Source organism: Onychostoma macrolepis, chromosome 21 (genome assembly GCF_012432095.1).
Source record: "Onychostoma macrolepis isolate SWU-2019 chromosome 21, ASM1243209v1, whole genome shotgun sequence".
Taxonomy (NCBI): Eukaryota; Metazoa; Chordata; class Actinopteri; order Cypriniformes; family Cyprinidae; genus Onychostoma; species Onychostoma macrolepis.
The window spans coordinates 11,763,783-11,779,628 of record NC_081175.1 but is presented as its reverse complement, the minus strand read 5'-3'; the positions used below and the strand labels follow the sequence as shown (position 1 = coordinate 11,779,628).

The window sequence follows — 15,846 nt, the reverse complement described above, 5'->3', positions numbered from 1 at the left end:
AAATGTGAACGGTTCAGGGACTGAACCAGCCGTCCATGTTGCAGGTCACAATCCACATAATCATTCACACCATCTGAATTTTTGTTAGTTTCTTTTGCAAATGTGGTTCTTAGGTGGTAAAAAAAAGCAGCATAATTCCCATAATACAATAATTTGGGTGCTAGTTTTAAAAATAAAGCTATACAAAAATTCCACAGTTTAACCAGGTTTGTTTTTTCTTTTTTTTCTTTTTTTTAAAAAAGCTCAATGAAAATGATAAAATAGTTGTTAACTATCAGTCTGAATGTTAAATTCAAATTGAAATGTTAAATATATATTTAAATTATTAGTTAAATATTTAACCCTAGAAGCATCTAATGGCGAATAAAGCATAAAAGATGAAAATAAAGTGACTATAATAAAAAAAATTAAAAAAAATATTTTTGTAAACTTCTAAACTTTATCAATTTAGAAATCTGTCGTGAAGTACTGCTCACACATTGAATTTGCTTGTGTTGTCTTATGTAACTAGCGAAGGTTCATTTGCACTAAACAGCTCTTAAGCCATTTATCAACATTCAAAACCCAAATTTAAGAATCACATGACATGTGGAACTGGCAAGATATAGATAATGAGGCAGATAATCAAAACATAATAATGTAGTTTTAAACTTGCATTGTGTGTCTAGGATCTCACCGAAGACTAAAATGAACATCACACTCTCAGAAATTAAGGTACAAAAGCTGTCACTGGGGCGGTACCTTTTCAAAAGGTACATGTTTGTACCTAAAAGGTCCATTTTGGTACCTTAAAGGTACATATTAGTACTTAAAGTGTACATATTTGAACCTAATAGGTACAAAAGTGTACCTTTTGAAATGGTACCGCCCCAGTGACAGCTTTTGTACCTTTATTTCTGAGAGTGTAGATTGAGTTGTCCAGTGCTTATAGTCTACATCTGTCTGAGGGGTCGAAGATGAATTGCAATAAATTAAGAAATAGCTTATTTTTTCATGAAGGGGCTGTACTTCCCCTATTTGTCACAACAATCATTAACAGGAAGTCTAAGGGGAAGTGGATGTCATTCTTTCTTTTCATACCCGTGCTCAGGCAAATCCGGGGTGTTGGGCTTTTTAGTTATTTTTGAAAATGTTGGTCGAATTTTGAGTGATTCTCCCGCTTCTACGTTTGAAACTGGGTGATTCTGTCACTGCAGTATTATCTCTCGATTTCTTTTCTTCATTGATTTTCTTTTTTGATTTGGCACCAGTCTCCTCATGTTCTCAGTAGACATAGTGTCAGGCGCAGTGTGAACACACAGTGAGAGTGGCAACTTTTCTTTTTTTTTCAATGCTTGTTGGTATCTGGGATTTGATATTCATAAGTAAGTGTAGCGCGTTTGGAATAATGAGTTCTGATAGTATTCCATCCAAATCGGAGGTTCTGAGCTGGGATTCACAACGGTTAGCAGACTTTCTCAAGAAAGTAAGTTGCTTTCTCTTTCTATGTTTCAAAGTGAAATTGAAAACCTGTCGGTTGCTGTAATTAATGTATTATTAAAACGTTTCTTTTTTAGACGTTCAGCACATATACTATAATTTTGATACTGTTTAAAACTCAGAGACATTTGTTATGCACCAGTGAATCTTAAATAGAGTTGAATGTGCTTCTACAGACCTATATTTGATATTAAAATGATATTTAATATTGCATTGTGTTGGAGATATGGTTATGTATATTCAGCTGACATACTTTCTTTTTCACTATCTCTAGCGGAATCTAACCGGGTGTGATAAGGTCGTGACACGGTGTAACATCAATGGACAAAGGTTCCTGGTATGTATTTCTATAAAAAATTCAGTCTAGCATTTTTGGTATGCAACCCAAAACTGTGTCACAGGTCTATTCTGATCGCAGACAGCAAGGGGATATTAATGGAATTCAAGAGGTATTTAGAAACCAGAATTGGCTATTTTCAGCATATATCATCATCATTTTGTATGTCATGATAATTTAGTATAGGCTTAATTTTGGCCCTATGCATTTTGTGGTAATGTGAATTAAATTTGTTTGATTTTAAGGATGTTTTTGTTTGCATTTTGCAAAAAAAATTTCCCTTTATAAAACAGATGTCTGTGGTCTGACTCAATGTGGTATCATTGTTTCCCTTGATTCAGCAATTCAGGAAGTGCTGTTATTAGAAACTGACTACCAAGTAAACTGCTAACCTCTAAACATTTTCAAGAATTCTTTCTCAAGAACTTCTATTTTCAAACAACCAACTCCTAATCGGTTAGAAATAAGTTCTAAATTTGGTTGTGTTTGTTTATATCTATGTTCAAATGATCCTTCAAATAATTTTGAAGGATCGAATCATTATTGCAGTGATTAATATGTTTTTAACCCGAACTGATGCAGTGCATAGCATTTATTGCTTAAACAACCATGTCGGAAGATGCACCCATGTACCTAATCCAGGATGAAAGTGCCAAGATTGTGGCTCAAATTGTGAAAGATTGGCCACCACAGAGTCATGACCTTAAAATCACTAGAGTCAGCACCCTGATATTCCATTGGACAGCCTTTAGCTTTGATAACATTGTGCGTTCGTGAATTGTTTCGATGATGTTATGTAATGTCACATAAATTTTTGGCTCAGATGTTGTATTGACAATGGGAGAGTCTCTGTAGCCACTCTGTAAAGTCAACTCCAGGTCGGGACAATGAAATATATACATAAAAATTGTTCCTCATGCTAATTAAACCATTATTTCACGGTTTGGGCCCTATGACATTGTCATCCTGGAATATGGACCTGTACTTCTTCCAACATGGCTGTTAAAGAAATTAAAAGCTACACACTGCATCACTTAGAGTTAAAAGAATTGTTTCAAAACATGGCAGAAACATATTAATCAGTGCAGTAACAATCCAACCGTAGCCTATTTATTTGATCCAAAGTACAGCAAAAACAGTAACATTTTGAAATATTTTTTCTATTTCTTGTAAATTCAAAGCTGAATTTTTAGCATCATTACTCCAGTCACATGATCCTTCAGAAATCATTCTAATATTCTGATTTGCTGCTCAAAAAATATTTATTATTATTATTATTACGTTGAAAACAGCTGAGTAGAATTTTCTTTGATGAATAGAAAGTTCAGAAGAACAACGTTTATCTGATTTAGAAATCGTTTGTAACATTATAAATGTCTTTATCATCACTTTATCGTCAATTTAAAGAATCCTTGCTAAATAAAAGTATTTTATTTAGCCGAAAATAAATACATAAATTGTACTGATTCCAAGCTTTTGAATGGTATAATGTTACAAAAGCTTTTTATTTCAGATAAATGCTGATCTTTGGATCTTTCTATTCATCAAAGAATCCTGAAAATGTACTCAACTGTTTTTAATATTGATGATAATAATAATAATAATAATAAATGTTTCTTGAACAGCAAATCAGCATATTAGAATGATTTCTGAAGGATCCCTGAAGACTGGAGTAATGATGCTGAAATTTTAGCTTTGATCACAGGAATAAATTACATTTTAAAATATATTCAGATAGAAAGCAGTTATTTTAAATATTAAAAATATTTCACAATATTACTGCTTTTGCTGTATTTTGGATCAAATAAATGCAGGCTTGGTGAGAAGAGAATTCTTTAAAAAGCATTAAAAATCTAACTGTTCAAAAACGTTTGACTGGTAGTGTACCTACACACACACACACACACACACACACAGCCAGTTTGATAAACTGAATATCGGTCTGTATATATTTTTACAGAGTATGTCTGACAATGACCTTCAAAAGTTCCCTAAGCTTCATGCGCCGTAAGTACTGGTTGTATTTTTTATGCTTATTTTATGTGTTTGGCATTTTTAATCTATACTGGGTAAATCGCATGAGTACTTTAGACATTGTGAATTTATTTGCCATAAATTGTAGAGTCATATATCATATCCAGAGTATTAAAATACATACTTTTTATTTAATTCTTTTAAAAATACAGTCACTGTGCTTTAAAGTATTTTTAAAGCAACTGTAGATCATTATGTTGCCATATTATTTCACAGTATAAAAGTGTACAAACAGGTAGAAATGTGCAAGAACACCATCGATGACATAGTGACATTAAGAGGAAATACTGCACAGGAAAGATAAACCAGAGAAGCAGATGTGGCAGGAACCATTGCATTGATGCAGAAACTGTTTTGCAGAGCACGTTTGGTGTGAAATTGTTGAAAACACCCACACCTCAATGACACTTAAACAAGCAGATGTTATTGATTTTCCCCCAAAAGCGTATTTGGATTTAGGCGTAAGACAGTGACTTCACGGTAAAGTGATTTTTGTTCGTTTATTAAGCATTGTCAGGTGCACAGAAATGAGGACAGAATATTACCACATCCTGCTTGAGCTGAACCCTCAACCAGTACTTAAAGCAATAATTACATTCGGTTATTTCTCTTAAAATGCCTACTAATCAATAATGTGCCAGTAATGGAAGTTACACTTTGAGGATGTGAAACTGGTGTTCTCTAATACTTTTAGGCTGATCTCCAAGATTTGTCAGGAAATCAACAAACAGAAAAAGAAGGGGTTATTTCCACCAATTCCAACAATAAGGCCAGTATATCTCTACCATCACAAATCTTGTGTTATATATGAACGTTTGGGGTCAGTAAGCTTTTTTAATGTTTTTGAAAGAAGCATCTTATGCTCACCAGTGCTGCATTTATTGGATTCAAATTTTCTATTCAAATATATTTCAAAATGTAATTTATCCCTGTGAAGCAAAGCTAAATTTGACAACTTCAGTGTCACATGATCCTTCAGAAATCATTCTAATTTGCTAATTTTGCTGCTTGGGAAACATTGCTTATTATTATTAATGTTGGAAATGGTTGTGCTGCTTACTATTTTTGTGGGAACTTTTCTTAATGATTTATTCATTTATTCGAAACAGAAACCTTTTGCGTCATTATAAATGTCGCTACTGTCACTTTGGATCAATTGCATATTAAAAGTGTTAAACTACTGACCCCAGACTTGTAAAGGTTAGTGTGTACTATATGACTCTATAAGTGTGTGGTTACCCAGACATCACATCTTTAAAGTTTTGTTGTCCCAGATATTAACATCCTGTCATCATTTACTCGCCCTCATTTTGATTCAAGTGTGTAAAACTTACTTTCTTCAGCGGAAACATGCAAGAAGATATTTTGAAAAATGTCTTTTGAGGAACTTTTTTTGTCTAATGAAAATCTTTGGACCCAACTGTCCATCAATATTGGACCCAACTTACTTTCATTGCATTGACCAAAAAAACAAAAACAAAATAGGATTATCTTTTTAGTTCCACAGAAGAAGAAACTTCACACAGGTTCGAAATGACATGAGGGCGAGTAAATTTAATGATTCATAATATAACCACCATATAGTACATCTACCGTCAGCAGACAACTAATTATCCTTAGTGTTTTATAACAGGCCATCACCTGTTCCCAGCTACCCACAACCGCCAGGTATGATATAAAGTGCAATATATTCAATGCTACAAATTACACTTTTAAGATAGTGTCTAGAAGAAGTCTGCTCTGACTATTTTCAGTTGAGCACCATGAAGATCAAGCGTGGGACTCTGAGGAGTTTGTAAGTCTCGTATTTGTGTTTAAAACGGTTTTAAAGTGGTCAGCATCAGAACACATGTATTCTTTCGTCCTTAAGGAGAGTGATGATGACTATGAGAATCCTGATTCGAATGATGAAGGTGAAGCTAGCGGTGGAGACTATGAGTCCCCAGAGGGAGGGTCAGATAGTGATAACAGCTATGAGCCGCCACCATCCGAGCCTAATGAAGACACGGCCCAGATCTGCCCCGCAAAACCCATGGAAAACACTGATTATATTGGTATGCAGAACTGGACACTTTTCCATCCTAATGTTGTCTCAGTCTTTTGGAAAATTCATGATTCCTTGTGTTATCAGATAATAACCGCACACGTGGAGTGGGCAGAAGTCAACCTCCTGTCCCTCCAGAGCGCCCGGGCCCTGGACCCGCTCTCCCTCCTATGGAGCGGCCAAGTGTGAGTCCTTTATATTTCCAAACAGTATGTGTCGCTCTTCATCTCTGGCTTTCATTTTTTGAGACTCTTTTGCTATAAACTCAATATTATGATCCATAGGTTGGACTACCTATGAGAGAAGAGCGGCCCCTAAAAACCCCCAGGTAGGGAAGTATTCTTATTTTCAGTGAAAGATAAACTGGGTGTGATGTTGTTGAACTTATCCACCGTTTCTATATGTGCTCTTATAGCACCTGCTGTGGACCGCAGTACAAAGCCAGGAGCTCTGGACAGAGGCCAACCTCCAGCTGTAGCAGGTCAATTTTAGCAAATAATAACTGAGAAATAATGCAATTCAGATTACCTTGATAAGACCTCGTGTCAAAGCCATCATTAAAGATAATGTAGGCAGCGTCTGAAGGGAAGGCTTTGATCCTAAACTGTATTGTAAATACAGGTTGTGTGTTTTAACAACCCTAAAACTTTGTGTCTTCACAGGTGGAAGAGGCACATGCTCGCTTGACAGAGTAAGTTTGTTAAGTTGTCCTACCTTAAAATAGAATTTGTGTGTGTGTACTGGTTTTTGTGATTTACGGGGACACAAATTTGTTTAATGACATGGGTATGACAGAGGTATTACGATTTGAAGGTGGTTTATGAGGACACTTCCTGTGTCCCCGTAATTCAAAAGGTGTTTTTTTTTTTTTTTTGGAAAATCTAAAAATGCACATAGTTTCCTGTAAGGGGTAGGTTTAGGTGTAGGGTTGGTGTAGGGCAATAGCACATACAGTTTGTACAGTATAAAAACCATTACGCCTAGAGAGTCCCTGTAAACCACAAATACCAACATGTGTGTGTGTGTGTGTGTGTGTGTGAGATTTCTCACATTTTTTTTCACATCACCAAGTTGAGTTTATAGTACATTAATTAATTAAATAATTATATATATTATTAAATATAGTATATATAAGTATAAATCATAGTGTGTGTGTGTTTATAAATAACTTCCATTAACCTCTTGTGTGTGTGTGTGTGTGTGTGTGTGTGTGTGCGTGCATGCATGCATACTTTCCTAATATTTTGTCTTTCCATTTCAAAGTTTCATTTTATATATATATATATATATATATATATATATATATATATATATAGTATACCATAATAACGTTACATTTCAATGGTTCTGTAAAATGCTATTTCTTTAATAATTTACTTTTTTCTGTAGGCTGGCCAACCACCAAGAAGGTACAGTGGTTTCCTTTAATTTCCTCTCTTATAGATAAAACAGAAATAACTGCACATGCCGCTTTAGTATTATAATATTTAGTAGTATAATTTACTATTTAAAACAGTTGACATTCTCTTGTACACCTGTGTACATAGAATCCACTATTTATTGCAGCTGCAAAAAAAAAAAAAACTAATTTGTTATCCATTTTTCGGGATGTTTTCTTTTGCTTTTATTTCATTTGCTTCAGACTCCCTGCACTGGAGCCACCAGGAGACTCAATGAGAATTCCCAAACCCTCACTTCCTCCATCAGGGGTGCGCAGAAGCGCCTCCTCTGTTACAACAGGCTACTCTCAAAACAGGTCAGATTCATAAAAAATAAATTAACTTTACACTACACCGTTCTTTTCACAAAGAAAAAGACTGTAACCTGAACTTTGCTTTTCCAACAGACAACCTGACCACAGAAATGAGGTAATCACATTAAGCACACACACACACAAATATAATCACATATATAGCAAGAGAGCAGATAGATATAGATATGTTTGTGCAATTTACATAATATTCAGTCACTCACACTTAATTTTAATGTTTTTTCTTCAACAGTTTCGTGACGACAGTAAGTAACTTTATCATGTTTTGTGTGTTTTCATATTTTGATGAGATGGTTATAAGCTTTATTATCATCAGTAAAGAAAAAAAATCTTAAAAAACCCTAATTAAGTTTAAGTTTCAATTCTTACAGCTGCCAGGCACAGCTCCAACACATTCCCACTGCACACCAGGAACCCTTCACCAAGACCGCCAGGAACCCACGGACAGTCCTATCAAACAGACAAGTATGCATTCAAATTCATTTCAGATCAGATTTCACACTATTCAAGAAGCTATTGCTGAATATTAGTTTTCTGTCACATTTCACAGTGCTCACCCCAGTCGATCACTACCGGCAAATCTGAAGGAGGGTGAGCATGCATTGCATTAGTTAGATTAATCTTACTATACATTTAATGAAAATAACTAATTAAATCCTTTATTTTGTTGAATGAAAGCAATGAGCAATCACCAGAGAAGCGCAAGAGCACCACCTCCTCAAACAGACATGGTACAGCAGGTACAGTAGGCTCAACTGCTTGAGCTCGACATATCAACCAGCAGATGGCGCCTTTGTATTGCATTTCATTTCCTTCGAGATGCTACAGGAGTCTACTTTCTAGTATCAGCTAAAAAACAGTTCACCCAAAAAAACTATTTGGTGAAAATTTACTCTCCCTCAGGCCATCCATGATGTAGATGAGTTTGTTTCTTCATCAGAAAAGATTTGGAGAAATTTAACATTGCATCACTTGCTCACCAGTGGATCCTCTGGACTGAATGGGTGCCGTCAGAATGAGAGTCCAAACAGCTGATGAAAACATCACAGTGATCGACATGACTCTAGTCCATCAATTAACATCTTGTGAAGCTGTGAGGCTGCGTGTTGGTAAGACACAAATCCATCATTAATAAGGCTTTTTAACTTTAAACCATCACTTTTGATAAAAAATATGAGTCCATAATCCATAATAATGCTTCCTCCAGTAAAAAAAAATTGCATCACAATCCAACATATTTGTTTAAAACTGGTTTGGACTGTTTTTTGCTTACAACTAGTGCTTGATATGTGCATATTTCGCTCCTGATTTAGACAAGATGTCTTTTTAACTGGAGACAGCAATATTATGGAGATTTAAGATGTGGTTTAAAGTTAATAATGTCTTGATGGATTTGTTTATTTCAAACACAGCTTTGCACTTCAGTCGACATTAATTGATGGATTGGTGTTGTGTGAATTATTATGTTTCTATTAGTCTGTTTATTAGTCTCTTATTTTGACGGCACCCATTCACTGCAAAGGATCCGGTGAGTGATGCAATGCTAAATTTCTCCAAATCTGTTCCGATAAAGAAATACCATGTTCTAAGACGAATTTGGTTTATATCACTATTATGTCTTTGTAAAATATGTGGATTTAATAAATCATTATTTTCTCAGATAAGAAAAAAGCAGACAAGCATTGCTCATTAGTCATTGTCAGCCCTAATACTATTATTTCTCCATTGATAGGACATGGATCCAGCTTGGTATGTGGGTCAGGTCACCCGCGGTGAAGCAGATAACTGCCTGAGAAGAGTTAACAGGGTGAGACCTTTGTGTATATGGCACTTAAAAGTTTGCGTTCTTACATTCTTCTTAACTTTAGGAAATAAAAATGTCACTCTTGTTATCAGGTTAAGAAAGTTAATCTGTTGAAATGTGCCCTCTTTCAGGATGGGGCGTTCCTTGTGCGAGACAGTTCAAATCGATCTTCAAACCAGCCCTACACGCTCGTGGTCCTGTACCAGGACAAAGTTTTCAACATTCAGATCCGCAGAAATCATGGTGGCTATATGCTAGGCACTGGTCTGAAATCCTCAGAGGTATTAAAACTTGCTTTTTTTATGTCCTTAATCATAGCTACATGCATAATGACTAATGTTTGTAACACTATTGTTTTTGGCAGACTTTTGAGCGGGTCAGCGACATTATCAACCAGCACAAACACACGCCACTCCTTCTTATTGATGCTAAGAACCGAGAAGCAAGCCAACAGAACCAGTGTGCTCTGATCTATCCAGCTGGATATTAAACCTTTATTCTACATGAGACTAACTTACAGTTAGTTTCAGTTATTACATTTCATTTCGTTTTTTTGTTCTCAAATCACACCATTCATAACTGTCAAAAAGCTCTGTAAAAATATGACTCTGGTAGTCTGTGCAACATTATAATAGGCCTACGTTTTTGAATGCATAGCTGCACATTCCATAGTAGGCTACTGAATAGGTGTTCATATTAAATGTTCCTTTTAAAAACAAAATGATAAATCAGTACTTTATCAATATTAGGACCGTTTTCGTTATTTCTGAAACATTTTTGTCTATTATTTCAATTGTTCCACGATTTTACATTTATTTGTTATGTTATATTTGTGTGATTATGAAATATGAACTGTAGCCTATATTGACATGGCAATAAAGATTATATAATTCTACAAGAACGTGTGGCGTGATGGACTGATTGATGATTACGTCGCGTTAACTATCAACAAGGATTTGTGTTTTGTTGCTTATTTCTGTGAAATCATTCTGTGTGCCATTAATAATTTGAGGACTCCATTTCTAGAGGAAAAACGTGTTCGTTCCTGAAAATTTGTCATGCTAATATTGTGTCTGATATATTTGTGCTTTTCTTTGTTATATGGTTTCTAAATATTTAACTACACTTCGGCTAACATTAAAACCGATTTACTGTATCGTACCCAGTTGTCAGAATTGATTGTGGTCGGTGTTGCCAAATCTCGTAAAACAAACCGAAAACGACTAATTGTTTATTTTTAAAAATAAATAAATAAAAAAACTGTATATGAGAACTGGGTAATTTAATTTATCATTCTTAATAACACGAATCTGATCAGGAAAACAAACAAACAAAAAAAAAAACAATAACCTAGTAAACGGACATGGCAACACTCCTCCATGATACAAGAATTAGTTAACTCATAAATGAAAAATACTTAAATCTCCATTTTCCCTCCAAAATCATGGGCTTTGAGAGATTTAAGATACACACCTGTCCATTGCTGCAGTTGAAGGTAGTGGTAGCCTACATATTTTACGATCTAGATGTGATGGGAATATTGATATAAATTTTAATATAAATTTCGGTGGCAAACTAAATCCATAGGGTAGCGATATAACACTGTTCACACAAAGTCACTTTCACCAAGCAGCTTTGGGTACAGTTAACGCAGCTATTCACGTGACCAATTTGAAAATGAGCGAAATCTGTGGTGAATTGAATGATTCGACTAAAATTCGCTGAACAACGCTAAATGTGAGCGCACCTTAAAGGTGGTTTGGATTTGTTTAAAAATAGCTTTTAATTGGCACCAAGCAACAGATGGCTAACGTTAAATCAAAACAGGCAACGCCTCCGAGACAGAAGAGGAATCGCTTGATCGGCGCGCGGAGGAATGGGTGGTGCGCGCGCTCTGTTTTAGAATGTAAATTACGATCGAGACGCGAATGGCTCAAATTGAATTCGCGTTATCTCAAGTGAAAGAGCGGGGGGTGAAACGAGGGGCACATTTAACCCCCCAAATGCTTCAAGTGATCTTAAAAAGTAAACAATTAACTAAGCCAACTGCATAGTGCATCTTTAATATGTTCATTTCACTGAAACCTGCACGTGGGTATCAACTTAAAATTACTTAAATTTGCCAGCACATTGAACATTACTTGTTTCACAGTCGAATTTCAACATCTAATTTATTTCCTTATCAATCAATAAATCTATCTATCTATCTATCACTCATTTCACTGTAGGCCTAATAGTTCCGGTTAAACACAATAATACTTTTATATTGTGAAATATTCAGGTAAATTGTGCTACTTTTAACTGCCAAAACTGTTCCATTTTACCTACATTCAACATATGTGACATAGGCCAACAAAATGTTCTGTTGTGTAATGATATGAATGTTAAGAACTATTTATATTTTCACCATTTTAACTCAGGAATTTAACAAGTTAATCCACCCAAATCACTCATGAAACTTAAGATATTCTACTGATATATCAACCCCCACACACACACACACACCACCCCTAAAACAAATGAGGGCTGAGGTGTGACCGTAACAGCCAATCAGAGCAGAGAGGGTGTTACAAAACTTGTATAAATAGTTCAGGTGAGACAGGTGTCAGGCTGCGATGCACCTGACCAATCCACCTGTGTTAGACAAGAGGCAGCAGAGCAGAAGGAGGTGTTTTCTCTCAGAACAACAGAACAAAAATAGGAGGAAAGCATGACGTCATTTGTTCCTCAAGCCCTTTCACCCCAGTTCCACAGCATGGGGCAGGAGCCCCAAGAGTTCAGCCTGTACGGTGACAACTTCTACAGCAGTCAGCCTGTGCCTAGTCCACAGCAAACCCTGCCATCCGCTTACGATTTCGGAGAATACGCTGGCCAGACCTCCAACCCTTACCTGTGGTTCAACGGACCCGGGCTCAATCCGGCTCCGTGTCTCAGCGGAGGGCCTCAGCACTACGGGATGACGAAGCCTTACGTGGCCGCAGGCGGAATCGGGGGCTCGGACGGCGGTTTCAGCTGGTTCTCCCTGCCTTCTCAAGAAGATCTGATGAAACTCGTGAGGCCTCCTTACTCTTACTCAGCACTTATTGCGATGGCAATACACGGAGCCCCAAACCGTCGGCTCACCCTCAGCCAGATCTACCAGTACGTAGCTGACAACTTCCCTTTCTACAACAAGAGCAAAGCCAGCTGGCAGAACTCAATCCGGCATAATCTCTCGCTCAACGACTGCTTCATGAAAGTACCCAGAGATGACAGCGATCCAGGTCAGAACATGTTTAAACTTCTTCTTCTGTAACTGCTTGGGTTTTAGTGTAGTTCTAGATCATTTTTCAACTGGGACAAATAACCAAGTTTCTTTATTTAACAGGTAAAGGAAACTACTGGACCCTTGACCCAAACTGTGAGAAGATGTTCGATAATGGCAACTTCCGTCGAAAGAGGAAGAGAAAGTGTGACTCTCTAGCTGAAGAGGAAGGAAAAGGCTATTCTGGATCGGACTCTCCTTTATCGAGTCCTAAAGAGCCCAGCAGCGACACCTCAGAGAGAGGAAACTCTCCAGTCTCTACAGATCCGACTCCGTGTCTCAATGGCTTTCTAAGTCAAATGGGTGATGTGGCTTCAGGCTCGAGAGAGGCTCTTCTCCCATCTCCTCTAGCTTTGCCTTTGAGCCAAAGATCTTCTCCGCCTGGGGCATATGACTCGTACTCGCCGAGCGCTACCGCGTCGCAATGGGAAACCCACATCCCTCATCCCGTCCCATCCAACGTCTCCACTTCGCCCACTTCGTACACAGACAGCTATAGTAACTCTATGCTCAACCAGTACACCAGCCAGCTCTATCCAGTGCTGGGCTCCTCTGACTTGCTGTATTCGCGGGAGGGAACAGAGGTGTAGCATGGGATATAGCGCCGTCAGGTATAAACTGTGGCCGCAGGCACTTGAGGGAGCGGTCGGCCTGCATCGTGAGCCAAGTTCCCACCGCAGTGCCTGAGTCAGCAGGTCCGAGTGGATGCAGAGTAGATTCCCTCTATCAGACAGTTGTGTGAATGCCCTCACACGCTCTTCTCAGACTCACCTGCTGACATCATCTAATTCATGTTGAAGCTGAAAGACAACCGTAATCGCCTCGGGCTACTGCTCCCAGTCCCGTTGTTTTATGTTGTGGTTTTTGTTATGTTTTTGCAATTCTGTTAAATTGAAGCCTGGAACATACGTAAATGCACTGACTTTTGACATAAATATGAATTTGTCCATTTTTTTATATTTTGTATTTGTATTGTTCACTTTATATATTTTGTGATTGTAATATATACTGTATTTGCCAAAATAAACATGCATATTCACAAATTCTACTGTGCTGTTATATATTTATGGTTAAAGGGATTGTTCAACAAACAGTGTTGTTTGGTTAATTAACAAACAAAGGGTTTTTGTTCATTGAAATTAAGCTTAAGTAAAGCAAGAAATAAATATAAGATGAAAACCTTCAACTTGAAAAATAGAAATGTTGCCTACTAAAATGACTAAACCTGAAATAAAAATAAAGCTAAATAGAAAAAAAAAAAAAACTAAAACATAAACTTAAAATGAAACATATGTGAACTAAAAATAAAAGCTAATTTAAAATATTAATGAATATATCACTGTGTATAATTAAATAAATTAAAATAACACTGTGCCGTTAAAATTCTGTCATTTATTCACATGTTATTCCAAATCTAAATCTGTATGATTTTCTTCTGTTGAACTCAAAAAATATTTAGAAAGATTTTAATTATTTTCTATTGTTGTTATTGCATACAGGCTTAAAAACAACACAAAGATGAGTAAATGATAAATTAATTTAATTTTTGGATGAATTGTCTCTTTATTTAGTACTATTGTGGTCTCTATTGTGTTAATTCTGGATTAAACTTTATACTGAAAAGTAATTGTCCACTATGAATGAAAGACTGAAGCACTGTACAAGTCATATGTACTCATTTAAAACAACTTGAAAGCACAATTAAAACCAAATGCATTTGATGAATGTTCGCGGAGATGCAACCCACTCTTAAAAATGGCATCAATGGTCCAACAAAGAACCTTTACCATCCATTGAACTTTTTCATTCCACAAAAGGTTATTTACAGCGAAAAAAAGGTTCTTTAGATTATTCAAATGTTCTTCACACTGAGAAAAAAAATTGTTATTTTAAGAACTGTTCACTGAAAGGTTCTTTGCGGAACCAAACCTGTTTTTTTTTTCTATGGCATCGCTGTGAAAACCCCCTTTTGGAACCTTTATTATTAAGAGTGCATCACAAAACTTTCACCCATATTTCAATCAGATTTATCATTCAGTGCTTATCAACATATGAACGTCAACACTTGTGCCTCAGTTAAAGTGACAGAATACCTGCTCTCTGCCAATAGAGTCAGTGATCCATCCCACACGAAAGGAGACGTGCGAAGGAAGATACCAAAGAAACCGTTAAACAACATGCCTTAAACACGAGAAGAAACAGCCATCATTAGAAGTCGTAATTATCAGCGCTTTTGGCTGACTTAAGCCCCGTCACACTAAAGAGGAGGTCAGGCAGGAGAAAAGACTGCGAAAGGGACAATAAACTCAAATGCCTAATGTGTGAAACGCCAAGAACACTTCAAGCCTAATGAGACCAATATGTAATTGTCACTTCAGTTGTCAACACTACCTGCAGTCTGTCATTACAGCCACTGACCCACAGTAAAAGAAAGGTGGGAGGGAACACAGCTGAAGGAACCGTTAAACAACAAACCCTAATCGAGAGGAAAAGACTGGTTTGACAGCCAGAGGGACAAAAAAAAAAAAAAGATATATGAAACAAAAACTTGTTCCTCAGGGTCTCAAAGTCTTTGGTTGCAAACAGCTACTCAGATGAAAGACGATATTCCTCGCAAGACTACAGATCTTTCTTTGGAATCAGCCGAGCTGTAATGTAACATTCTATTATTAACATTCTACACATATCTGGTAACATGCGAAAAGACCTCAATAAAATATTCCGGGCTCAATAAAAGTTAAAGGGATAGTTCTCCCAAAAATGAAAATTCTGTCATCATTTACTCACCCTCCACTTTTTCCAAACCTGTATGATAAGATATTCTGAAGGATTTTGATAAGCAAACAGTTGAGGATAGCCAATGACTTCCATAGTATTTATTTTATTTGTATTTATTTATTTTTCCATTGAAAGAAATGGGGGCCTATGGAGAATTTAAAAGGAGAAACGTGAAGCTTATAATTTTATAAAAGCACTGTATAACAGAAAAAATGAATTGTCATCTTCATTCAGAAATTGCAAGTAAATTTCACAGTTACAAAGATATGGCAAGTAACACTGAATTAAACATGAC

At 36.4% G+C, this 15,846-nt stretch overlaps 2 protein-coding genes across 2 annotated transcripts; both read left to right on the top strand.

Moving 5' to 3' along the window:
- Window positions 1–1,057: 1,057 nt before the first annotated feature.
- Window positions 1,058–10,370, top strand: lcp2a (lymphocyte cytosolic protein 2a). The gene is given in 21 exon segments (XM_058757174.1): window positions 1,058–1,465; window positions 1,754–1,816; window positions 3,777–3,823; window positions 4,545–4,619; window positions 5,484–5,518; window positions 5,605–5,645; window positions 5,721–5,904; window positions 5,982–6,079; window positions 6,179–6,230; window positions 6,310–6,375; window positions 6,557–6,585; window positions 7,284–7,303; window positions 7,537–7,650; window positions 7,741–7,762; window positions 7,898–7,910; window positions 8,037–8,130; window positions 8,216–8,256; window positions 8,344–8,405; window positions 9,398–9,472; window positions 9,601–9,750; window positions 9,834–10,370. Coding segments are annotated over 21 exon segments (1,542 nt in total). The 5' UTR covers window positions 1,058–1,330; the 3' UTR covers window positions 9,960–10,370.
- Window positions 10,371–12,095: 1,725 nt separating this feature from the next.
- On the top strand, window positions 12,096–13,808 carry foxi3a (forkhead box I3a). The gene is made up of 2 exons (XM_058758544.1): window positions 12,096–12,732; window positions 12,837–13,808. The coding sequence occupies exons 1-2, from the start codon at window positions 12,180–12,182 to the stop codon at window positions 13,361–13,363; spliced, it is 1,080 nt and encodes a 359-aa protein (XP_058614527.1). The 5' UTR covers window positions 12,096–12,179; the 3' UTR covers window positions 13,364–13,808.
- The last annotated feature ends 2,038 nt before the right edge of the window (window positions 13,809–15,846 follow it).